At 44.4% G+C, this 17,650-nt stretch overlaps 1 protein-coding gene across 2 annotated transcripts in view; it reads left to right on the plus strand.

Moving 5' to 3' along the window:
- Nucleotides 1-17,422, plus strand: part of MYEF2 (myelin expression factor 2) — a 58,031-nt gene extending 40,609 nt beyond the window's left edge. Inside the window, exons 7-15 of one of the 2 annotated variants that reach the window (XM_063926057.1) lie at nucleotides 1,966-2,055; nucleotides 2,153-2,194; nucleotides 2,281-2,349; nucleotides 2,670-2,774; nucleotides 2,854-2,952; nucleotides 9,523-9,591; nucleotides 9,671-9,867; nucleotides 9,956-10,007; nucleotides 16,891-17,422. In XM_063926057.1, the coding sequence (XP_063782127.1) occupies nucleotides 1,966-2,055; nucleotides 2,153-2,194; nucleotides 2,281-2,349; nucleotides 2,670-2,774; nucleotides 2,854-2,952; nucleotides 9,523-9,591; nucleotides 9,671-9,867; nucleotides 9,956-10,007; nucleotides 16,891-17,054 (887 nt within the window). In that variant the 3' untranslated portion in view covers nucleotides 17,055-17,422. The remainder of the gene's footprint in view (nucleotides 1-1,965; nucleotides 2,056-2,152; nucleotides 2,195-2,280; nucleotides 2,350-2,669; nucleotides 2,775-2,853; nucleotides 2,953-9,522; nucleotides 9,592-9,670; nucleotides 9,868-9,955; nucleotides 10,008-16,890) is intronic. The other variant, XM_063926058.1, reaches the window with a different exon arrangement.
- The last annotated feature ends 228 nt before the right edge of the window (nucleotides 17,423-17,650 follow it).

A 17,650-nucleotide genomic window follows, 5' to 3' on the forward strand; every position in this document is an offset into this window, starting at 1 on the left:
TGTTACAGGTGCCAAACGGCTCTCCCGCCCACGGGGGAAGCTTTGGTACGTCCCAAGAGTACTCCAGTGACCCCTAGCGGATGAAAAAGAAAATAGGATTTTGGTACTTACCAGGTAAATCCTTTTCTTTGAATCCATAGGGGGCACTGGACGCCCACCCAGAGCAGTTTTACCTGGTTTCTGGTAAGTTCAGGGGATCTTATGGTAACACACTCTCACCGACTGGTTCAAATTATCAAGTACTGGTTATGGTGTCAACTGTTTAGTTGTCAGTAACGTTCTGTGTCAACTTCATTGTTGTCCGTTATGTTATATGTAATACTCCATTGTCAACCTCTCTCTAGCTCCTGTTCGGCTCAGTAAAAAACACTGAGGTACTCTGGGATATGGAGGGGTGGAGTGTTCTAAATTTAAATATTCAGTGCCCTGTTCTTGCTAAAGCCGTCCATATCCCAAGAGTACTCCAGTGCCCCCTATGGATTCAAAGAAAAGGATTTACCTGGTAAGTACCAAAATCCTATTTTTTACCAGTTGGGAAGACTAAAGGCTTACAAGTTTGCTATTGCTGTGATTTAGGAGGTAGTCTAATGATTCTTCTGTGGGCTTTCTTTGGTGAAGTTAGTCATTATATATGGGATATCTGTGCTGTAATGTATAATCTGGATTGGTTGAAAAATTCAATTTTGAGAATACAAAGTGTTCACATAATTAGGGGTGCTCATACTGCTGAGGGTGGCTGGTCAGAAACACCTGCAGAGATTAATGATGACTTTATCCATCAATAGTTGGGCTTAGCGTGACTTGGTAGAATTAATTACAGGATGAGTCTTCCATATCTGAAATGCTTGAGACCAGAAGTATCTTGTATTTTGGAATATTTACTTGCCATAATGAGCTCTTCGGGATGGTACCCAAGTCTAAACACAACTCATTTGTTTCGTGTACGCCTTATACACCTAGCCTGAAGGTAATTTTATACAATGTTTGTACATTAGACCATATGGAAAGCAAGGGTGCCACTATCAGGCTCTCAATTGGTGCTCCAGAAATGTAGGATTTTGGTTAAGGGAGAGACAACCTGTATCAAATTGAAAGTAATATGTAGCTGTACTGAATAAATGCGTCTCTATCTAGGCTAACAATTCCTTAATTTTTTAATTTTTTGTTCTTGCTCTGACATACGCTCATGTGTAGGAAGCATAAATTGTAATACGTCATTTGCCCTTGGCTACAAGATAATTAGCTGTTACGACTTGCTGAGTTCTTCTCTGAACATGCTTTGTTCAGGTGGAACATAATGATGGCAAGCATCAGTATCCCTGATCCCTGTGTGTCTGTATGTCTATACTTTTCATACAAGACTGAATAATCTAGCGCATAGTAGGCATTCCTAATGTCAGTCCTGAAGGCGCGCACACAGTTCAGGTTTGGGTGATATCCAGGCTTCACCAATCAAAATAACCGGGGTACTAATTTAGTCACCTGTGCTTAAGCATGGATATCCCTAAAACCTGCACTGTCACAGTGATTTGAGGACTGAGGTTGGGAATGCCTGCCATACACCAACAATCTTCTTATGCGGATGATTGACTTAAAAAATCTGCAAAATCTAACATTGGAAATCCTCACCTTGCCTGTTCCAAATCAAATTTTTTTTAATTGAGTGTGATTTTTAACATGTATTTTGCTGATCTGAGAATTTGTCTTTTGTCCGCTGATTTGCAAGTTGGATTAGAATCTGGAAATTGCCTGATTGCTGTATGTGCCGCCAAGGCCATGTGTCGACGTAAAGCGCCAGACTCTGGCTTAATTTGCTGCTGGTGAGCAGCCCTTTATATTAGTGATTTGGTAAATCTTGCAAAATGTGATAATTTGCTATCTGAGTGATTCTTCATGATTGGAGGGTTATTGATGGGTTTAAGTATCCTTTTTAATTATGGCTGTATGGGTCTCTTATAATTCTAGGTGGTCTGGGCGGTATTGGAATGGGGCTTGGACCAGGAGGACAGCCTATCAGTGCAACACACATAGGAATGGGCAACATGGGTCCATCAGGTAAGTATTGACCTAACAATTATGCACCATGATCCTTAAAGTTAATTTTACAAGTGAAAATGGAATAGTTGTTAATAAACCCTGTTTTCCGTCTCAGGTATGGATGGTCCTGGCTTTGGTGGAATAGGTAGAATGGGAGGTAAGAGCATTTTGTAACAGAACTGTGTTTGAGGTTTTCTGTGGTTGGAAATGAAAGTAGAATAATGTTTTTGTCTTACTTGGCAGCAAGTGGATTTGGTGGCATGGATGGCATAAGTAACATGTCAGGATTTAGTGGAGTGAGCCGAATGACAGGTATGTTGGGGTTTATGTATAAAGCTGTAATGTGACTCAGATGATCACACTGTGCTGCTATATTGTGAGATACAGTGTGTGATGCTTGGTTAAAATTATCCATTATGTGTGCAAGCTAAACAGTGCCTTGTAGTTGCTGTGCATTGTGTAGAAGTAGCGTTTGTTTTTGTTTGGGAATGCAAAGTAAACGCTTGTTAATGAAAAGCTATTACATTTATACTTCCAGTTGTAGCTTCATACATAGACCCCACATCTTTCTGTGTTTTTATTTTTTTATTTTTCCCCCCTCTTTCCGTTGCTAAATGTTTCCCTTTACATAGGAATGGGTGGTGTGGATGACTTCAGAGGCAGTATAGGCTCTGGCATGAGTGGAGGCATGTCAAGCAGCATGGCAGGCATGGGAAGCATGGCAAGCAGCATGGGAGGTAAGCTGGCAAGAGATATGGACTAGTAGCTGTGTGCTCACACACCTTTTCCTCTAATGCAGACTGTCCTTCCATTTAGACATGTACAGAGGAGGAATGGGGAGCAGCATGGACAGAGACTTTACTCGCAGTGATATTGGCTTGAGCCGTGGCTTTGGAGATTCGTTTGGAGGAATTGGTAAGTTGATACAGTAACTTTTCTGAACACAGATCTACTCTATATTGTAATTATACTTTATAATGAGGAAGTTGAGGCCTCTGACTAGGTAAATTGCAGTAAAAGCTAGCTAATGCTGTATATTGGTACCAGGGTTGGCTGGCTTAAACGATGATTTAAGTTAAGTGTTTAAAAAAACAAAACTTTTTTAATATGCTGTGACTACAGGCACGGTGTCGTGACTTAAAAAGACTATTGTAAGCAGATCTCCCTGGTAGTATTCCACATTCTTTTTGCTTGTGGTCTTCATTTACATGAGCTGAACCAATGCAGTAAACTTGCACACAACACAGAAATAGGGATGGTGAACCAGATCAGAGTGGTACTTAATCTAGCTAGCATCAGGCAAGACTTTACAAACGCCACCCATAACAATCCTATAGGACAAGAGAAAACTAACTACCATTCTCAGTCTTAGAAGGTAATCAACTCCTAATCCATTAAAGAGGCAATGCACAGAGAAACAACTCCTGGTTTAATCTCCTTCATGGTTATATCAATTCACTGAATATTTACGATGACAGCATTTATGCTTTCTTTTTCATCCACTAGGGGTCACTGGAGTACTCTTGGGATATGGACGGCTTCCGTAGGAAACAGCACTGAATATTTAAATTTAGAATACTCCACCCCTCCATATCCCCGAGTACCTCAGTGTGTTTTCTGTGCTCGAAGTAGTAACAGCTCTGTGGCTGAGTCCACAATTACTTTGAATTTTATTTATTTTTTTGGAATATTTTTCTATTTTATATACTTCCCTTTCCCCCTTCCAAAAGGCAGGGTCAGGGATTGTGCAAGCTGCTGATAGCAGCAGGGGCGTGTCGGTCCTCACTGAATGAGCACCCTCACAGCCACACACACAGATCTGTGCAGGCTGGCCGGCGCTTGTGCAGAAGCCCCGTCGGAGCCTCATCACAAGCAGGAGTGCAGGTATGTGAGCGGGGCGGTCAGCTCCCGCTGCCGCCCCGAGGTGTGGGTACAGTGATTAAAAGGGATCCCTCTACTGACGGCCGCCTGCCGCCGCTGCTCTGGCCGCTGCTTCTCAGAGCCCGCCCGCTGCTCCGGCCGCCGCGTCTCCAAGCCCCACCGCTGCTCCGGCTGCCGCTTTTCGGAGCCCCACCGCTGCTCAGGCCGCCGCTCCTCCGAGCCACCGCTGCTCTGCCCCGCTACTCATAGCGCTTCACAGCGCGCTCCCAGTCCCGCTTCCAGGTTCCCGCTGGTGGCCCCACACTACCCGCTGCCCGGGCCGCACTGCATCCGCAACGGAGCAGACAGGGGCGGGGGGTCATTACAGGGGCTAATAATTAAGCAGCAGCATCAGCAGTATGATCCAGATATTTATATATAAAGCTGTTTTATGCTGACAGGGATTTTTTACACAGGCTGTTTATAATATCAGTTATATATAGAAACTGCACTGTGATTATATGTGAGAGCATGGTAGCCATTTTAACCATGCTTCCTGTGTCTTCCTGCTGTGATTCCAGAACGTTCCAGTACTACATCTCTACTCCACCAGAGGCGCAGGGGTGTTAGTGGGAATTTGGGATCACATTTCATAGTACTGGCCACGTGTACTGCACTTGGCCAGATATATATATTGAGACACCTTACTACTATTTTACTGAGTCGTGCAAGTGTCCGGTTTTTTGTGTATTGTATTGTCTGTCGCTATAATGAGTAAGGCACCAGCAAAAACTAAAAAGCATAATTGCAAAGTCTGTAGCAGTGTGTTACCGGATGGATCTACCACATGTAAAGTATGTTTTGTGGATTCGGTTCAGAATACAATTTCTGCTCCAGTTTTACATCTAATTTCCTCCCCGACCCCTCCTTGGGAAATGCTAGCCAATGTACTGGCTGGGTTGCAATCAGAATTGGCCACCGCTCGACAAGAGCGGGAAACGGCAAGATCTGAGTCTAGGGTGAGACCGCCAGAACTACCGGAGGCGTCTCAGCCTTGCGAAAGGTCCAAATCCATTTTGGGAAGACGGGATAAATTTCATGTCTTATGATTTACCAGTTTCTGCTATGTTGCATTCTGACGATTCCATGCCAGACCTCACGGAACAAGATGAGGGTGAGGAGGGCGAAGTGGAGTCAGATAGTGAGGATTTTAACAGCTCCGGCATTGATAATCTCATCAGAGCGGTGCGTCAGTCTGAGGTTTACAGAAACTGAGGAGCCTCTCACAAATGATCAGGTCGTATTTACTAAACGACAAAGAACTCCAATAAGTTTTCCTGTCTCCGAATCTCTTAATCAGATGTTAGTAGAAACACGACAGAATCCAGATAAATATACCTTGCAGATTTAAATCTAGTTACCCGTTTCCAGACTCGGTAACATGTAAATGGGAGAATCCACCAATAGTTGATTCGTCAGTATCGAAGCTTACCAAGAAGCGGAGGCAGAGGTCAAACGAGGTATAGAGGCGTTGCCTTACGATGGCAAGAAGTTGTTTGGTCCTGAATTGGACGCATGGATTGCTGAGGCTACGGGAGGTAAGTCTGTTTTCTTACCATTGCCTCCACCGGTATCAAGAAGAAGGTACGCTGGACCTTCGTTCAAATCTTTTAGACTTCAGTCCTTTCGAGGACGTGGCAGAGGAACAGCCACGCCTGCTAGACGTGGCCGTGGACGTGGTTTCCAACAAACCAACACAAGTCGCCAGGACGCTAAGGTTACCGACAAACCAGTGGCATGACGGGCTACCAGCCCATCTCGGTTCTCCGATTGTGGGAGCACGCCTTCAGACGTTCCATTTGGCGTGGTTCCACACATCCGCAGATGGGTGGATTCGCAATTTAGTGTTAAAAGGTTACAAAATAGAGTTCGACTGTCTTCCGCCTCTGCGGTTTTTCAAGACAGTATTGCCTCTGTCGGACGACAAGAGGGCGGTTCTGCATATTGCCATTCAGTCCCTACTGGATTCAACAGTTTTGATTCCGGTCCCTGTACATCAACAGGGTCAGGGTTATTATTCCAGTCTGTTTGTGGTACCGAAGCCGGATGGCTCGGTCAGACCAATATTGAACTTAAAGGGTCTCAATCAGTACGTAACTTACTACAGATTCAAGATGGAGTCTCTGCGTTCCGTGATTGCGGGTTTAGAGCCAAAGGAATTTATGATTGCGCTAGATCTCAAGGATGCGTACTTACACATTCCGATTTGGCAGCCTCATCAGAGGTTCTTGCGGTTTGCAATACGCCAGAACCATTACCAGTTTCAGGCTCTACCGTTTGGCCTGTCGTCAGCGCCTCGGGTATTCACCAAAGTGATGTCTGTGATGATAGCTCATCTCAGATCCCTGGGAGTGACAATAGTTCCGTATTTAGACGATCTGCTCATCAAAGCTCCGTCTCAACAGATGCTTCTCCAACATGCGCTGCTAACGTACAATGTACTGGTTCACCATGGTTGGATTGTCAACTTCAAGAAATCACATCTAATTCCGTCTCAACGCCTTCAATTCCTAGGTATGATTCTCGATACGGTCAATCAAAGAATTTACCTACCACAACAGAAAGTACAGATTCTACGCCATCTAGTACAATTAGTGCTCAAGCCACGCACAGTGTCTGTACACTTGTGCATTCGCCTCTTAGGCACAATGGTGGCAGCTTTCGAAGCGCTTCAGTTCGGAAGATTTCACTCGCGTCCATTTCAACTGAATGTGCTCGCCCAGTGGTCGGGCTCGCATCTGCAGATTCACCACAGGGTGAGGTTGTCGCCAAGGGCATGAGTGTCTCTGCTCTGGTGGCTCAAGGAACACAATTTAACCGCAGGGAGACTGTTCGGAGGCTGGAATTGGATAATTCTAACGACCGACGCCAGTCTCAGAGGTTGGGGAGCGGTAGTTCAAAATTGTCAGCTTCAGGGTCTCTGGGCGGATCACGAAAGATTGCTGTCTATAAATGTCCTGGAACTCCGCGCAATTTACAATGCGCTACGACAAGCAGTGCACATGCTTCGCGCTCAGACTGTCCAAGTGCAGTCAGACAATGCGACGGCGGTCGCATACATCAACAAACAAGGAGGAACGAGAAGCCGCATGGCAATGCGGGAAGTAGCTCGAATCCTCAATTGGGCGGAATATCACCAGGTGATATTGTCGGCCGTGTTCATTCCGGGAGTGGACAACTGGGAAGCGGATTATCTCAGTCGTCGGGATTTTCATCCAGGAGAATGGGCATTAAATCCAGAAGTGTTTCACATGTTGGTTCAGCGATGGGGTTATCCTCAGGTGGACCTGATGACGTCTCGCCACAGTCACCAAACGCTCCAGTATGTGTCCAGAACAAGAGATCCAAAGGCGGTGGATGCTCTCACCGTTGCATGGCCGTACAGCCTTGTGTATCTGTTTCCACCGTTTCCATTGCTCCCTCTGGTGCTAAAACGGATCAAAAGAGTCTGTCACAGTCATACTAGTGGCGCCTCATTGGCCTCGGAGAGCTTGGTTCTCGGATCTCCGAGGACTACTCGCAGACTATCCTTGGCCACTCCCACTACGTCCAAACCTGTTACAACAGGGTCCGTTCCTTTACCCCGATTTTAGCGCGGCTGCGTTTGACGGGGTGGCTGTTGAGACCGCCCTCTTAAGAAGAGAGGGCATCCCAGAATCGGTTATACCAACCATGTTACGAGCTAGGAAGCCGGTTACGGCAGCTCATTATTACAGAATATGGCGTACCTATATAGGTTGGTGTGAAGCTCGGAAGTTTCCGACATCATCTTTCAAGTTATCCCGCCTTTTGTTATTTCTACAGACGGGTTTAGATGGAGGACTGCGTTTATCTACACTAAAGGTGCAGGTATCTGCTTTGTCAATTTACTTTCAAAGACGATTGGCTCTATTGCCTTCTATACACACTTTTTTCCAAGGTGTCCTCAGAGTTCAGCCTCCATTCATTCCACCTACAGCGCCATGGGACTTGAATCTGGTTTTAGATTTCTTACAGTCTTCATATTTTGAACCCTTACAGCAAGTGGATATAAAGTTTCTCACTTGGAAAACAATTTTTCTTCTAGCCTTAGCTTCGGCAAGGCGTGTTTCAGATTTGGGTGCCTTGTCATGCAAGCCACCGTATTTGGTGTTTCATGATGACCGAGCGGAACTTTGGACGAATCCCGCGTTCTTACCAAAGGTAGTGTCATCTTTTCACATTAATCAACCAATAGTAGTTCCTGTGTTGACAGCACATTCTGGAACTCTGGATGTGGTACGCGCATTACGCGTTTATGTATCCCGAACGTCTTCAGTTCGTAAGACGGATACGTTGTTTGTTCTCTATGATGCTGCCAAGATGGGTTGGCCAGCGTCTAAACATACCTTATCCAGATGGATAAAACTGACCATACGTCAGGCTTACCTTCATGCTAGGTTACAGCCGCCTACATCAGTAACCGCTCATTCCACACGTTCTGTGGGAACTTCATGGGCAGCTGGTCGGGGAGCTTCTACGACGCAGCTTTGCCGTGCGGCTACATGGTCTTCAGTGCACACGTTTGTGCGCTTTTACAAGTTTAATACGTTTGCGGCATCAGCATCTAGCTTTGGCGCCTAGTGTTACAGGTGCCAAACAGCTCTCCCGCCCACGGGGGAAGCTTTGGTACGTCCCAAGAGTACTCCAGTGACCCCTAGTGGATGAAAAAGAAAATAGAATTTTGGTACTTACCAGGTAAATCCTTTTCTTTGAATCCATAGGGGGCACTGGACGCCCACCCAGAGCAGTTTTACCTGGTTTGTGGTAAGTTTAGAGGATCTATGGTAACACACTCTCACCGACTGGTTCAAATTTATCAAGTGCTGGTTATGGTGTCAACTGTTTAGTTGTCAGTAACGTTATGTGTCAACTTCGTTGTTGTCCGTTATGTTATATATAATACTCCATTGTCAACCTCTCTATAGTTCCTGTTCGGCTCAGTAAAAAACACTGAGGTACTCGGGGATATGGAGGGGTGGAGTGTTCTAAATTTAAATATTCAGTGCTGTTTCCTACGGAAGCCGTCCATATCCCAAGAGTAGTCCAGTGCCCCCTATGGATTCAAAGAAAAGGATTTACCTGGTAAGTACCAAAATCCTATTTTTTTACTTTGTTTTATTCAATAATATAAATTGAATGAAGTGACTTCCTGTCCTTGTCTCAGTCTTGCCCTACCTCCATTGCTTAACTATATACTGGCATGCTCTACACACAGCAAGAACTCTCCAAGGAGGTCATTGCGTATCCTCCCACATTCTTGAATGTGGCTTGTGTTTAATTGCTTGAACTTGCAAGATATCTTCTAATGTGCTTGGGAATTCCCTACCCTCTTTGATCATTAATGAACCTCACTGCACTCTACCGATGATTATACTGATGTCTTTATGAAACTCTGGTGTACAATGCAGCTGTACCTGACATTACCGTGTAAATGTGTCTATAAGGCTGTAACTCTGCTACTAATTAGTGGAATGATTCAGGTTGCTAGTTACCATTTTGAGTGATCACTCATGTAAACATTGTGGTTTTTCTTTTGTACTCTAGGTAGTGCCATGGTAGGAAGTTTTGGTGGCATGGGTTCTTCTTCACTTGGTCCTTTAGGATCTGGCATGAGTAAGTTAATGTGAGCTTTGATTTAATAAAGTAATGTATTGACCAAGTTTGGACAATTAAATTATTTTTCTCTCCCTAGGCACTGGAATGAGTGCTGTGAATAGTATGAGTATGGGCCTTGGTATGGACAGAATGAGCTCCAGTTTTGATCGCATTGGAGGTGGTTTGGACAGATCAATGGACATGGACAGAGGATTTGGAGGGTTTGGTTCCTCACAGTTGGGAAGTGGCTTAAGAGAACGGGGAAATAAAGGATGTCAGATATTTGCTAGAAATGTAAGAATTACATATTTTTATCATATCCATATTATGTAACATTTTATATTGTTTCTAATTTCTGCTTCTTTTGTTTTATCCTCCTCAGCTTCCATTTGACTTAACCTGGCAAAAACTAAAAGAGAAATTTATGCAGTGTGGTAAGTTAAAGTATTATGAAGTGTCAGTGTTTTAAAAAAACAATCTTTGACATAGGGGCAACTGCAAAGGGACTTTTTCATTTGTTGATGAAGTTCAGGGCTGTTTAACATATGTAAGGGGGTATTTATCAAAGCTAGGAGAGAGAAAAGGGTGACAACGTACCAGCCAATCTGCATCTGCCTTGCATTTTACAGGCTGTTTGAAAAATGACAATTAGGAGCTGATTGGTTGATACTTTCTCTCTAAACTTTGATAAATAACCCCCATAATATATTGCACGGTCATGTAGTATGGCTGAAAAAAATGTCCAACCATTTCAACATTTGTATGTCTTACGGTATGTATGCGGATTGTGTTGACCGAGAGTAACACTGTTGCTAGTGGGAGAGCTTTAGCATCAAATGAGAGTAAATAGGCCTGAAAATGGTAACTTTTAACTAAAAGGCTCTGTAGCCATACTATCCTTAAGAATAGCTACAGCTGTAGTAACCTCTTCCAATCCATTAGTAGTTTATTGCATTGGAAGTGTGCGGCTGCTGGCCTTTAGTTATGTTTGGTCTTGGATATGAACTTCATAAGAGACTTCTTTAATTCACGTTTTAATTTTTTTTATTTTTTATAACCACTCCAATAGCCGTTCGTATTCCCAGGCCACAAGCTTGAATGCTGTTCTGCTTTACTTTTCTGAAATGTCATAGTTTTTATAGCCTTCTTCCAAAATCTGTACATTTAAATCTATTCGGTTACATTTAGTCCAAAGTCTATTTTTAACCCTAGTTCTAAATTTGTGAAAGGTAGTACAGGTTGAGTATCCCATCTCCAAATATTCTGAAAAACTGATTTTTTTTTTTTTTTTTGAGCGAGACATAGTGAAACCTTTTGTTTTTTGATGGCTCAATGTACACAAACTTTAATACAATATATTTAATAACTGTATTAAATGACCTTCAGGCTGTGTATAAGGTGTATATGAAACTTAAATTAATTGTGTGTATGTATACAAACTGTTTAATGCAGTTATTAAAAATATTGCCTAAAATGACCTTCAGGCTGTGTGTGTATAAGGTATATATGAAACATAAGTGCATTCTGTGCTAAGACTTGGGTCCTATCGCCATGATATCTCATTATGGTATGCAATTATTCCAAAATACAGAAAAATCAGATACCCAAAATACTTCTGGTCCCAAGCATTTTGGATAAGGGATGCTCAACCTGTAGTGGTTTTAATAGGATTTTAATACCTACCGGTAAATCCTTTGCACTTAGTCCGTAGAGGATGATGGGGTCGCATTCAGAACCATGGGGTATAGACGGGATCCGCAGGAGACATGGGCATTTTAAGACTTTCAAAGGCTGTGAAACTGTGAACTGGCTCCTCCCTCTATGCCCCTCCTCCAGACTCCAGTTATAGGAACTGTGCCCAGGGAGACGGACATTTTGAGGAAAGGATTTATTGTTAAACCCCGGTGAGCATCTTACCAACTCACACCTCAAGCATGCCGCAGAACGTGGCATTCAACAGCCAACGGCATGAAGGATTGCAACAACATGCTGACAAGAACCGTAAAACATGTGTGTAACCACAAGTAACAACTGCAGATACACTACGCACTGGGACGGGCGCCCAGCATCCTCTACGGACTAAGAGAAAAGGATTTACCAGTAGGTATTAAAATCCTATTTTCTCATACGTCCTAGAGGATGCTGGGGTCACATTCAGAACCATGGGGTTATACCAAAGCTCTAGAATGGGCGGGAGAGTGCGAATGACTCTGCAGTACCGAATGACCAAACTCGAGGTTATCATCGGCCAAGGTACCAAACTTGTAAAACTTAGCAAAAGTATTTGCCAAGTAGCTGCTCTGCAAAGTTGCAATGCCGAGACCCCTCTGGCAGCCGCCTAGGACGAGCCCACCTTTCTAGTAGAATGGGCCCTCGCCGATTTCGGTAACTGCAATCCAGCCGCGGAATGACCATGCTGAATTGTACCACAGATCCAGCGTGCAATAGTCTGCTTGGAAGCAGGGCACCCAATCTTGTTGGGAGCAAACCGGACAAACAGAGCCTCTGTCTTCCTAATCTGAGCCGGCCTGGCGACAAATCTTCAAAGCTCTGACCATCTAAAAACTTTGACTCAACGAAGGCGTCAGTGGCCCCAGGCACCACCATAGGTTGGTTCAGGTGGAAAGATGAAACCACCTTCGGCAGAAATTGCTGACGTGTCCTCAATTCTGCTCCATCTTCATGGAAGATCAAATAACGTCTCTTGTGAGACAAGGCTGCTAACTCAGACACCTGCCTTGCAGAAGCCAAGGCCAACAGGATGACCACTTTTCAAGTGGGGAACTACAACTCCACCTTCTGTAAAGGTACAAACCAATGTGACGGAAGGAACTGCAACACCACATTAAGATTTCACGGTGCCACAGGAGGCACAAATGGAGGTTGGAAGTGCAACACGCCTTTCACCAAAGTCTGAACTTCTGGAAGGGAGGCCAATTGTTTCTGAAAGAAACAGATCAGGCTGAAATCTGCACCTTAATTGAGCCCAATTTTAGGCCCGCATCCACACCTGCTTGTAGAAAATGGAGAAAACATCCTAGCTGAAATTCTTCCATAGGAGCCTTCTTGGATTCACACCAAGAAACCTATTTTCTCTAAATACGGTGCTAATGTTTAGACGTTACCCTTTTTCTGGCTTGAATAAGTGTGATAACAACTTCACTGGGAATACCCTCACGGCTAGGATTTTGTGCTCAACAGCCATGACGTCAAACGTAGCCACGGTAAGCCTTGATACACGCACGGCCCCTGCCGTAGTAGGTCCTCGCGCAGAGGAAGAGGCAGGGATCTCCTATGAGTAATTCCAGAAGATCTGAATATCAAGCCCTCCATGGCCAGTCTGGGACAATGAGGATTGTTCGAATCTTTGTTCGTATGATTTTTAGAACTTTTGTAATGCAAGGAAATGGAGAGAATCCATACACCGACTGAAACACCTATGGTGTCACCAGTGCAACCACTGCTATTGTTCGAGGGTCTCTCGACCTGGAACAATATCTCTGAAGCGTCTTGTTGAGACGAGATGCCATCATGTCTACTTGAGGAAACTCCGCAACGACTTGTCACCTCAGCGAAGACCTCTTGGTGGAGGCCCCACTCTCCTGGATGGAGATCGTGTCTGCTGCAGAAGTCCCTGGAATGAAGATTGCTGACAGAGCGTTTGCATGTCTTTCCGCCCCGCGGAGAATATTTGTGGCTTCTGCCATCGCCGCTCTGCTTTTTGTTCCGCCAGTCGTATGATGTAACGCTACTGCTGTTACATCATACGACTGGATCAATACGGGCAGATCGCGAAGATGTTCCGCTTGCAGAAGGCCGTTGTAAATGGCCCTTAACTCCAGAACGTTTATGTGGAGACAAGTTTCTTGACTTGACCATATCCCTTGAAAGATATTTTTTTTTCTTTTTTCAACCCCCCCCCCCCCCCTGGTGTGACTGCACCCCAGTCTCGCGGAGGCTTGCATCCGTGGTTACCAGGATCCAGTCCTGGATCTCGAACCTGCACCCCTCTAGGAGGTGAGAGCTGTGTAGCCACCACAAGAGTGAGATTCTGGTCTCGGAAGACAAGATAATCCTTCGGTGCATGTGTAGGTGGGATCTGGACCACTTGTCCAACAGGTCCCACTGGAACACTCTCTGGCATGAAATCTGCCAAACTGAATGGCCTCGTAGGCGGCAATCATCTTGCCAGCAACCGAATGCATTGATAAATTTACACTTTTGCTGGTTTCAGATCATGTTTGATCAGGCTCTGAAGTTCTAGATCCCTTTTCCCTGGAAGAAAAACTGTAGTTCTGTGTACAAAATCCTTCCCAAAAAATGACAGCCGCGTTGTTGGAATCAACTCTGCATTTGGCAAGTTTAGGAGCCAACCATGTTGTTGAAGAACTGATAGGGAGAGTGCAGTGTTTTGCACCAACTGGTCCCTGGATCTCGCCTTTATCAGGAGATCGTCCAAGTATGGGATAATCGTGACTCCATGCTTTTGAAGGAGAACCATCATTTCCGCCATTATGTCGGTGAAAAAACCTCTGAGCCGTGGATAGACAAACCGGCAACGTCTGAAACTGGTAATGACAATTCTGAATTGCAAACCTCAGTGACGCTGAGGAAAATGGACATCTGTAAGTAGGCATCCTTTTATGGCTACCGAAACAATGAAACCTCTTTCCACCAGACTGGAAATTACTGTCCTGAGAGATTCCATCTTGAATTCGAGTCTCTTTTGGTAGAAATCAAGGTATTTCTGTTTAGGATTGGCCTCTGTCCGGACTCGGGACCACGAAAAAGGCTTGATTAAACGGCTTCACCCTGTTGTGACGGGGAAACCAGGACAATGACTTGATTCTGACACAATTTTTGTTTTGCGTCGCATACTACCTCCCTGTTCGGAGGAGAACTGGTAAGTCCGATTTGAAAAATCGTTAAGGGGAAACGTATCGAAAACTGCCAGTTTTCCGAATGAATCCAGAACTGACTGAAGAGTTTTTAGACGCGCCCCCACCAGTGCGGCCTCCCACAAGAGAGCCCCAGCCTCATGCGGTGGATTTGGCAGACGCAGAGGACGATTTCTGCACCTGTGATCTTGAAGAGGCTGCAGACCTCGTCCCTCTTCCCCTTCCTATACCTGTAAAGAAAAGGAAATCTAACTTCTTGTGCATCTATTGGGACGAAATTCCGGCATCCGATAATGATGCGTCTTCCTTCGTTGTGAGTGAACATAGGGCAAGAAGGTTGACTTACCTGCGGCCGTTGCCGAGATCAAATCAACTAGGCCATCACCAAACGAGGCTTCACCTTCATAGGGAAGGGGCTCCATTTCTTCTTCTTGGAGTCGGCATCAGCATTCCATTGGTGAATGCCCAACGACCTCCTAGCCGAGACCGCTATGGAATTGGTCTTTGAAACCAAAAAGTCCTATTTCCCCTGCAGTCTCACTTAAGCATGCTGCAGCGTTGTTGATATGACCCAACGGAAGGAGTACCCCATCTCCCTCCAGGGTATCTATATCGGATGACAAGGTATCCTGCCATTTTTAAACACTACTACTCGCCCATGCGCCTGCCCGTGGTTACATAGCTAGAATATAACGTAGTTTCCTGCATACGAGCCACTGGATTTGTGACATGGCCCCATGCAGAGCCGGGAGTGACTCCCAATTTATTCTGTCCGCGGCGGGAACGAATAACAAACAGAATCCCCTGGAGGATTCTTTCTCAAACAGAGCGCTCAACACATGAGATCAGCTATCAGTATATATCTATATATGCATACCCATACATACGTATATACATATATTAATCCACATACATATATAGACCCTCCGTCAGGAACAGCAGGGTTCTCCGTGACGTTAATGCGTCCTTAATTGTACTGCTTTGTCAATATTGGACCTGATCAGGAAACAATCTGGTCGACCTAGGAATCGGTATCCGTGTCGGTATCAGGGAGTAGTAACTGGGCAAAATAACATTTTTGCACCCCCGAGGGGTCTGAGGGAAAAATAGCTATGAACATCACATCCTCCATAGATATTTCTACGTCTGTGTCTGGGACACTGATTTATGCAACCTTACGCTGATATGAAACACATTATCATGCACATTTTTACCCAGTCAGTTATTGGTGGTGCCGACAGGGCCACCCACACACGTTTGTGTCCCTAATAGTTTCCTCTTGGGGAAAAAACATTCAGCCACCAACATGTTGACACACATGTACCAAGTACTGACAGACACACCGGCTTATGGGAGTAATCTAACAGAGGGACACAGAGGATTTTTCAGCACACAAAACCAGCGCCAAAAATACAGTCTGGACAATTATAAATACAAATGACAGACTTGTAGCGCTTTTTATATAAACAACAAGCACCCATATTGCTGTGCCCCCCCCCCCCCCCCCATTTTGCACCCTGAACTTGTCAGCAGTGAAGGAAGGACCAGCGTCTCCCTGAGGAGAAAAAATGGCGCTGAGCAGTGTACTGGTGAGGTGAGGAAGAAGCCCTGCCACCGTAATGGCGCGCTTCTGTCCCGCTCATAAATAATTACGCTGGTGGGGTAAGGACAGTGCCCAGGCACTAATGTCCACTTTTTTGCCAGCCTTTTGTGACTATTTATACTGCCCATGCCCCCCCCCCTCACCCTCCTCAATTTTAAGACCAGTGATTCTTGAATTTCTGTAGTTGTATCTTTTCTCATACATCACTTGGGGCAATCATTGAAGCTGTGAGGTGTAGAGATGCAGACATGAGCTATGTGTGCATTGTGTGAATGTTTCTTAGTTCCCAGTGTCCATTTCCAGAAGCTGGTCTAAAAGGGATCCGTCTCCTGCTGTCTGTCTCCAACGGCAGAAAGCTCTGTTTGCCATCTGGGGGTGGTATTGGTACATAGGAATCAGATTGTGGTCGCCATTTATGGTCTGCAGGGCCTTATATAATAGACTTTTAATATCCTACATTAGGCTGTTGGGTCTGTAATAGATTTGCATTAAGCTGATTCTACATTTTATGAAAATAAATAAATAGGCCCCTAATCCCTCCTCTGCACTGCATTGATTTCTCATTGGCCCACAATTGGCTAGTGCACAAGCTCTACTGGTGCAGCTGTCTGTACCCTAGAGAGATATTGTACCATTTCTACTAAATCCTACAACTTCATAGCCCACCATCGTAAGCTCCGGCATTTTTTCAGGTGGTGTATGTAAAAAAAAATTCTACCTTGTAGGTCTTTACATCTAAATTTATTGCCTAGTCCACAGAAATCTGTTTTGACAGTCATTGCTTCTGACATATCTAACAGTTTAATTTTTCTGCAGGTCGTGTAATGTTTGCCGAGATAAAGATGGAAAATGGCAAATCTAAAGGCTGTGGAACTGTAAGATTTGACTCCCCAGAGACAGCCGAGAAGGCATGCAGATTAATGAATGGAATAAAAATCAATGGCAGAGAAATTGACGTCCGCTTAGATCGCAATGCGTAATTCCTTTTGTTCTGTAACATTCCCACATTTGTTGAGTCTTTTGGTAAATACATTTTAGTAACAGTGAATTGTTCTAAAGGTTAGCTTTTAGTTGCAAGCCTTTAATAGTGTGGTGTTTAATGTATTTTTATTTTTTTTGGTTATATATTAAGTTTGGTTTTTAAACACCATGTCTCTAGTCATTCAGTTTAAATGAATCGACATACTGTTTTTAATAAAACCAATTTCTCACAGCTACTTTGAAAGTCTGCATTGTGGGGTTTTAATGCTGTATCTTTGTTCTGGAATATATTCTTTTTGACTTATGCAGTTCAAATCCCCAAAGTAACAAAAATAAACTGGTCTAAACGGTTGCGTGAAACTGGTAACTGCTGGTCTTTTAGTTTATTTTATTTATTATTGACTAGACTGTATTTAAAAATGTCATCAAGGTATTTTGCAGGAAATAAGCTAGAAGGCCATTAAAGCTCTGTTCTTCAACTCTTATCAAGTACCCTAATAAGCCTTGTTTCTCTGACGTCCTAGTGGATGCTGGGTACTCCGTAAGGACCATGGGGAATAGACGGGCTCCGCAGGAGACTGGGCACTCTTTTAAA

The sequence above is a fragment of the Pseudophryne corroboree genome, chromosome 6, assembly GCF_028390025.1.
Source record: "Pseudophryne corroboree isolate aPseCor3 chromosome 6, aPseCor3.hap2, whole genome shotgun sequence".
Classification (NCBI taxonomy): Eukaryota; Metazoa; Chordata; class Amphibia; order Anura; family Myobatrachidae; genus Pseudophryne; species Pseudophryne corroboree.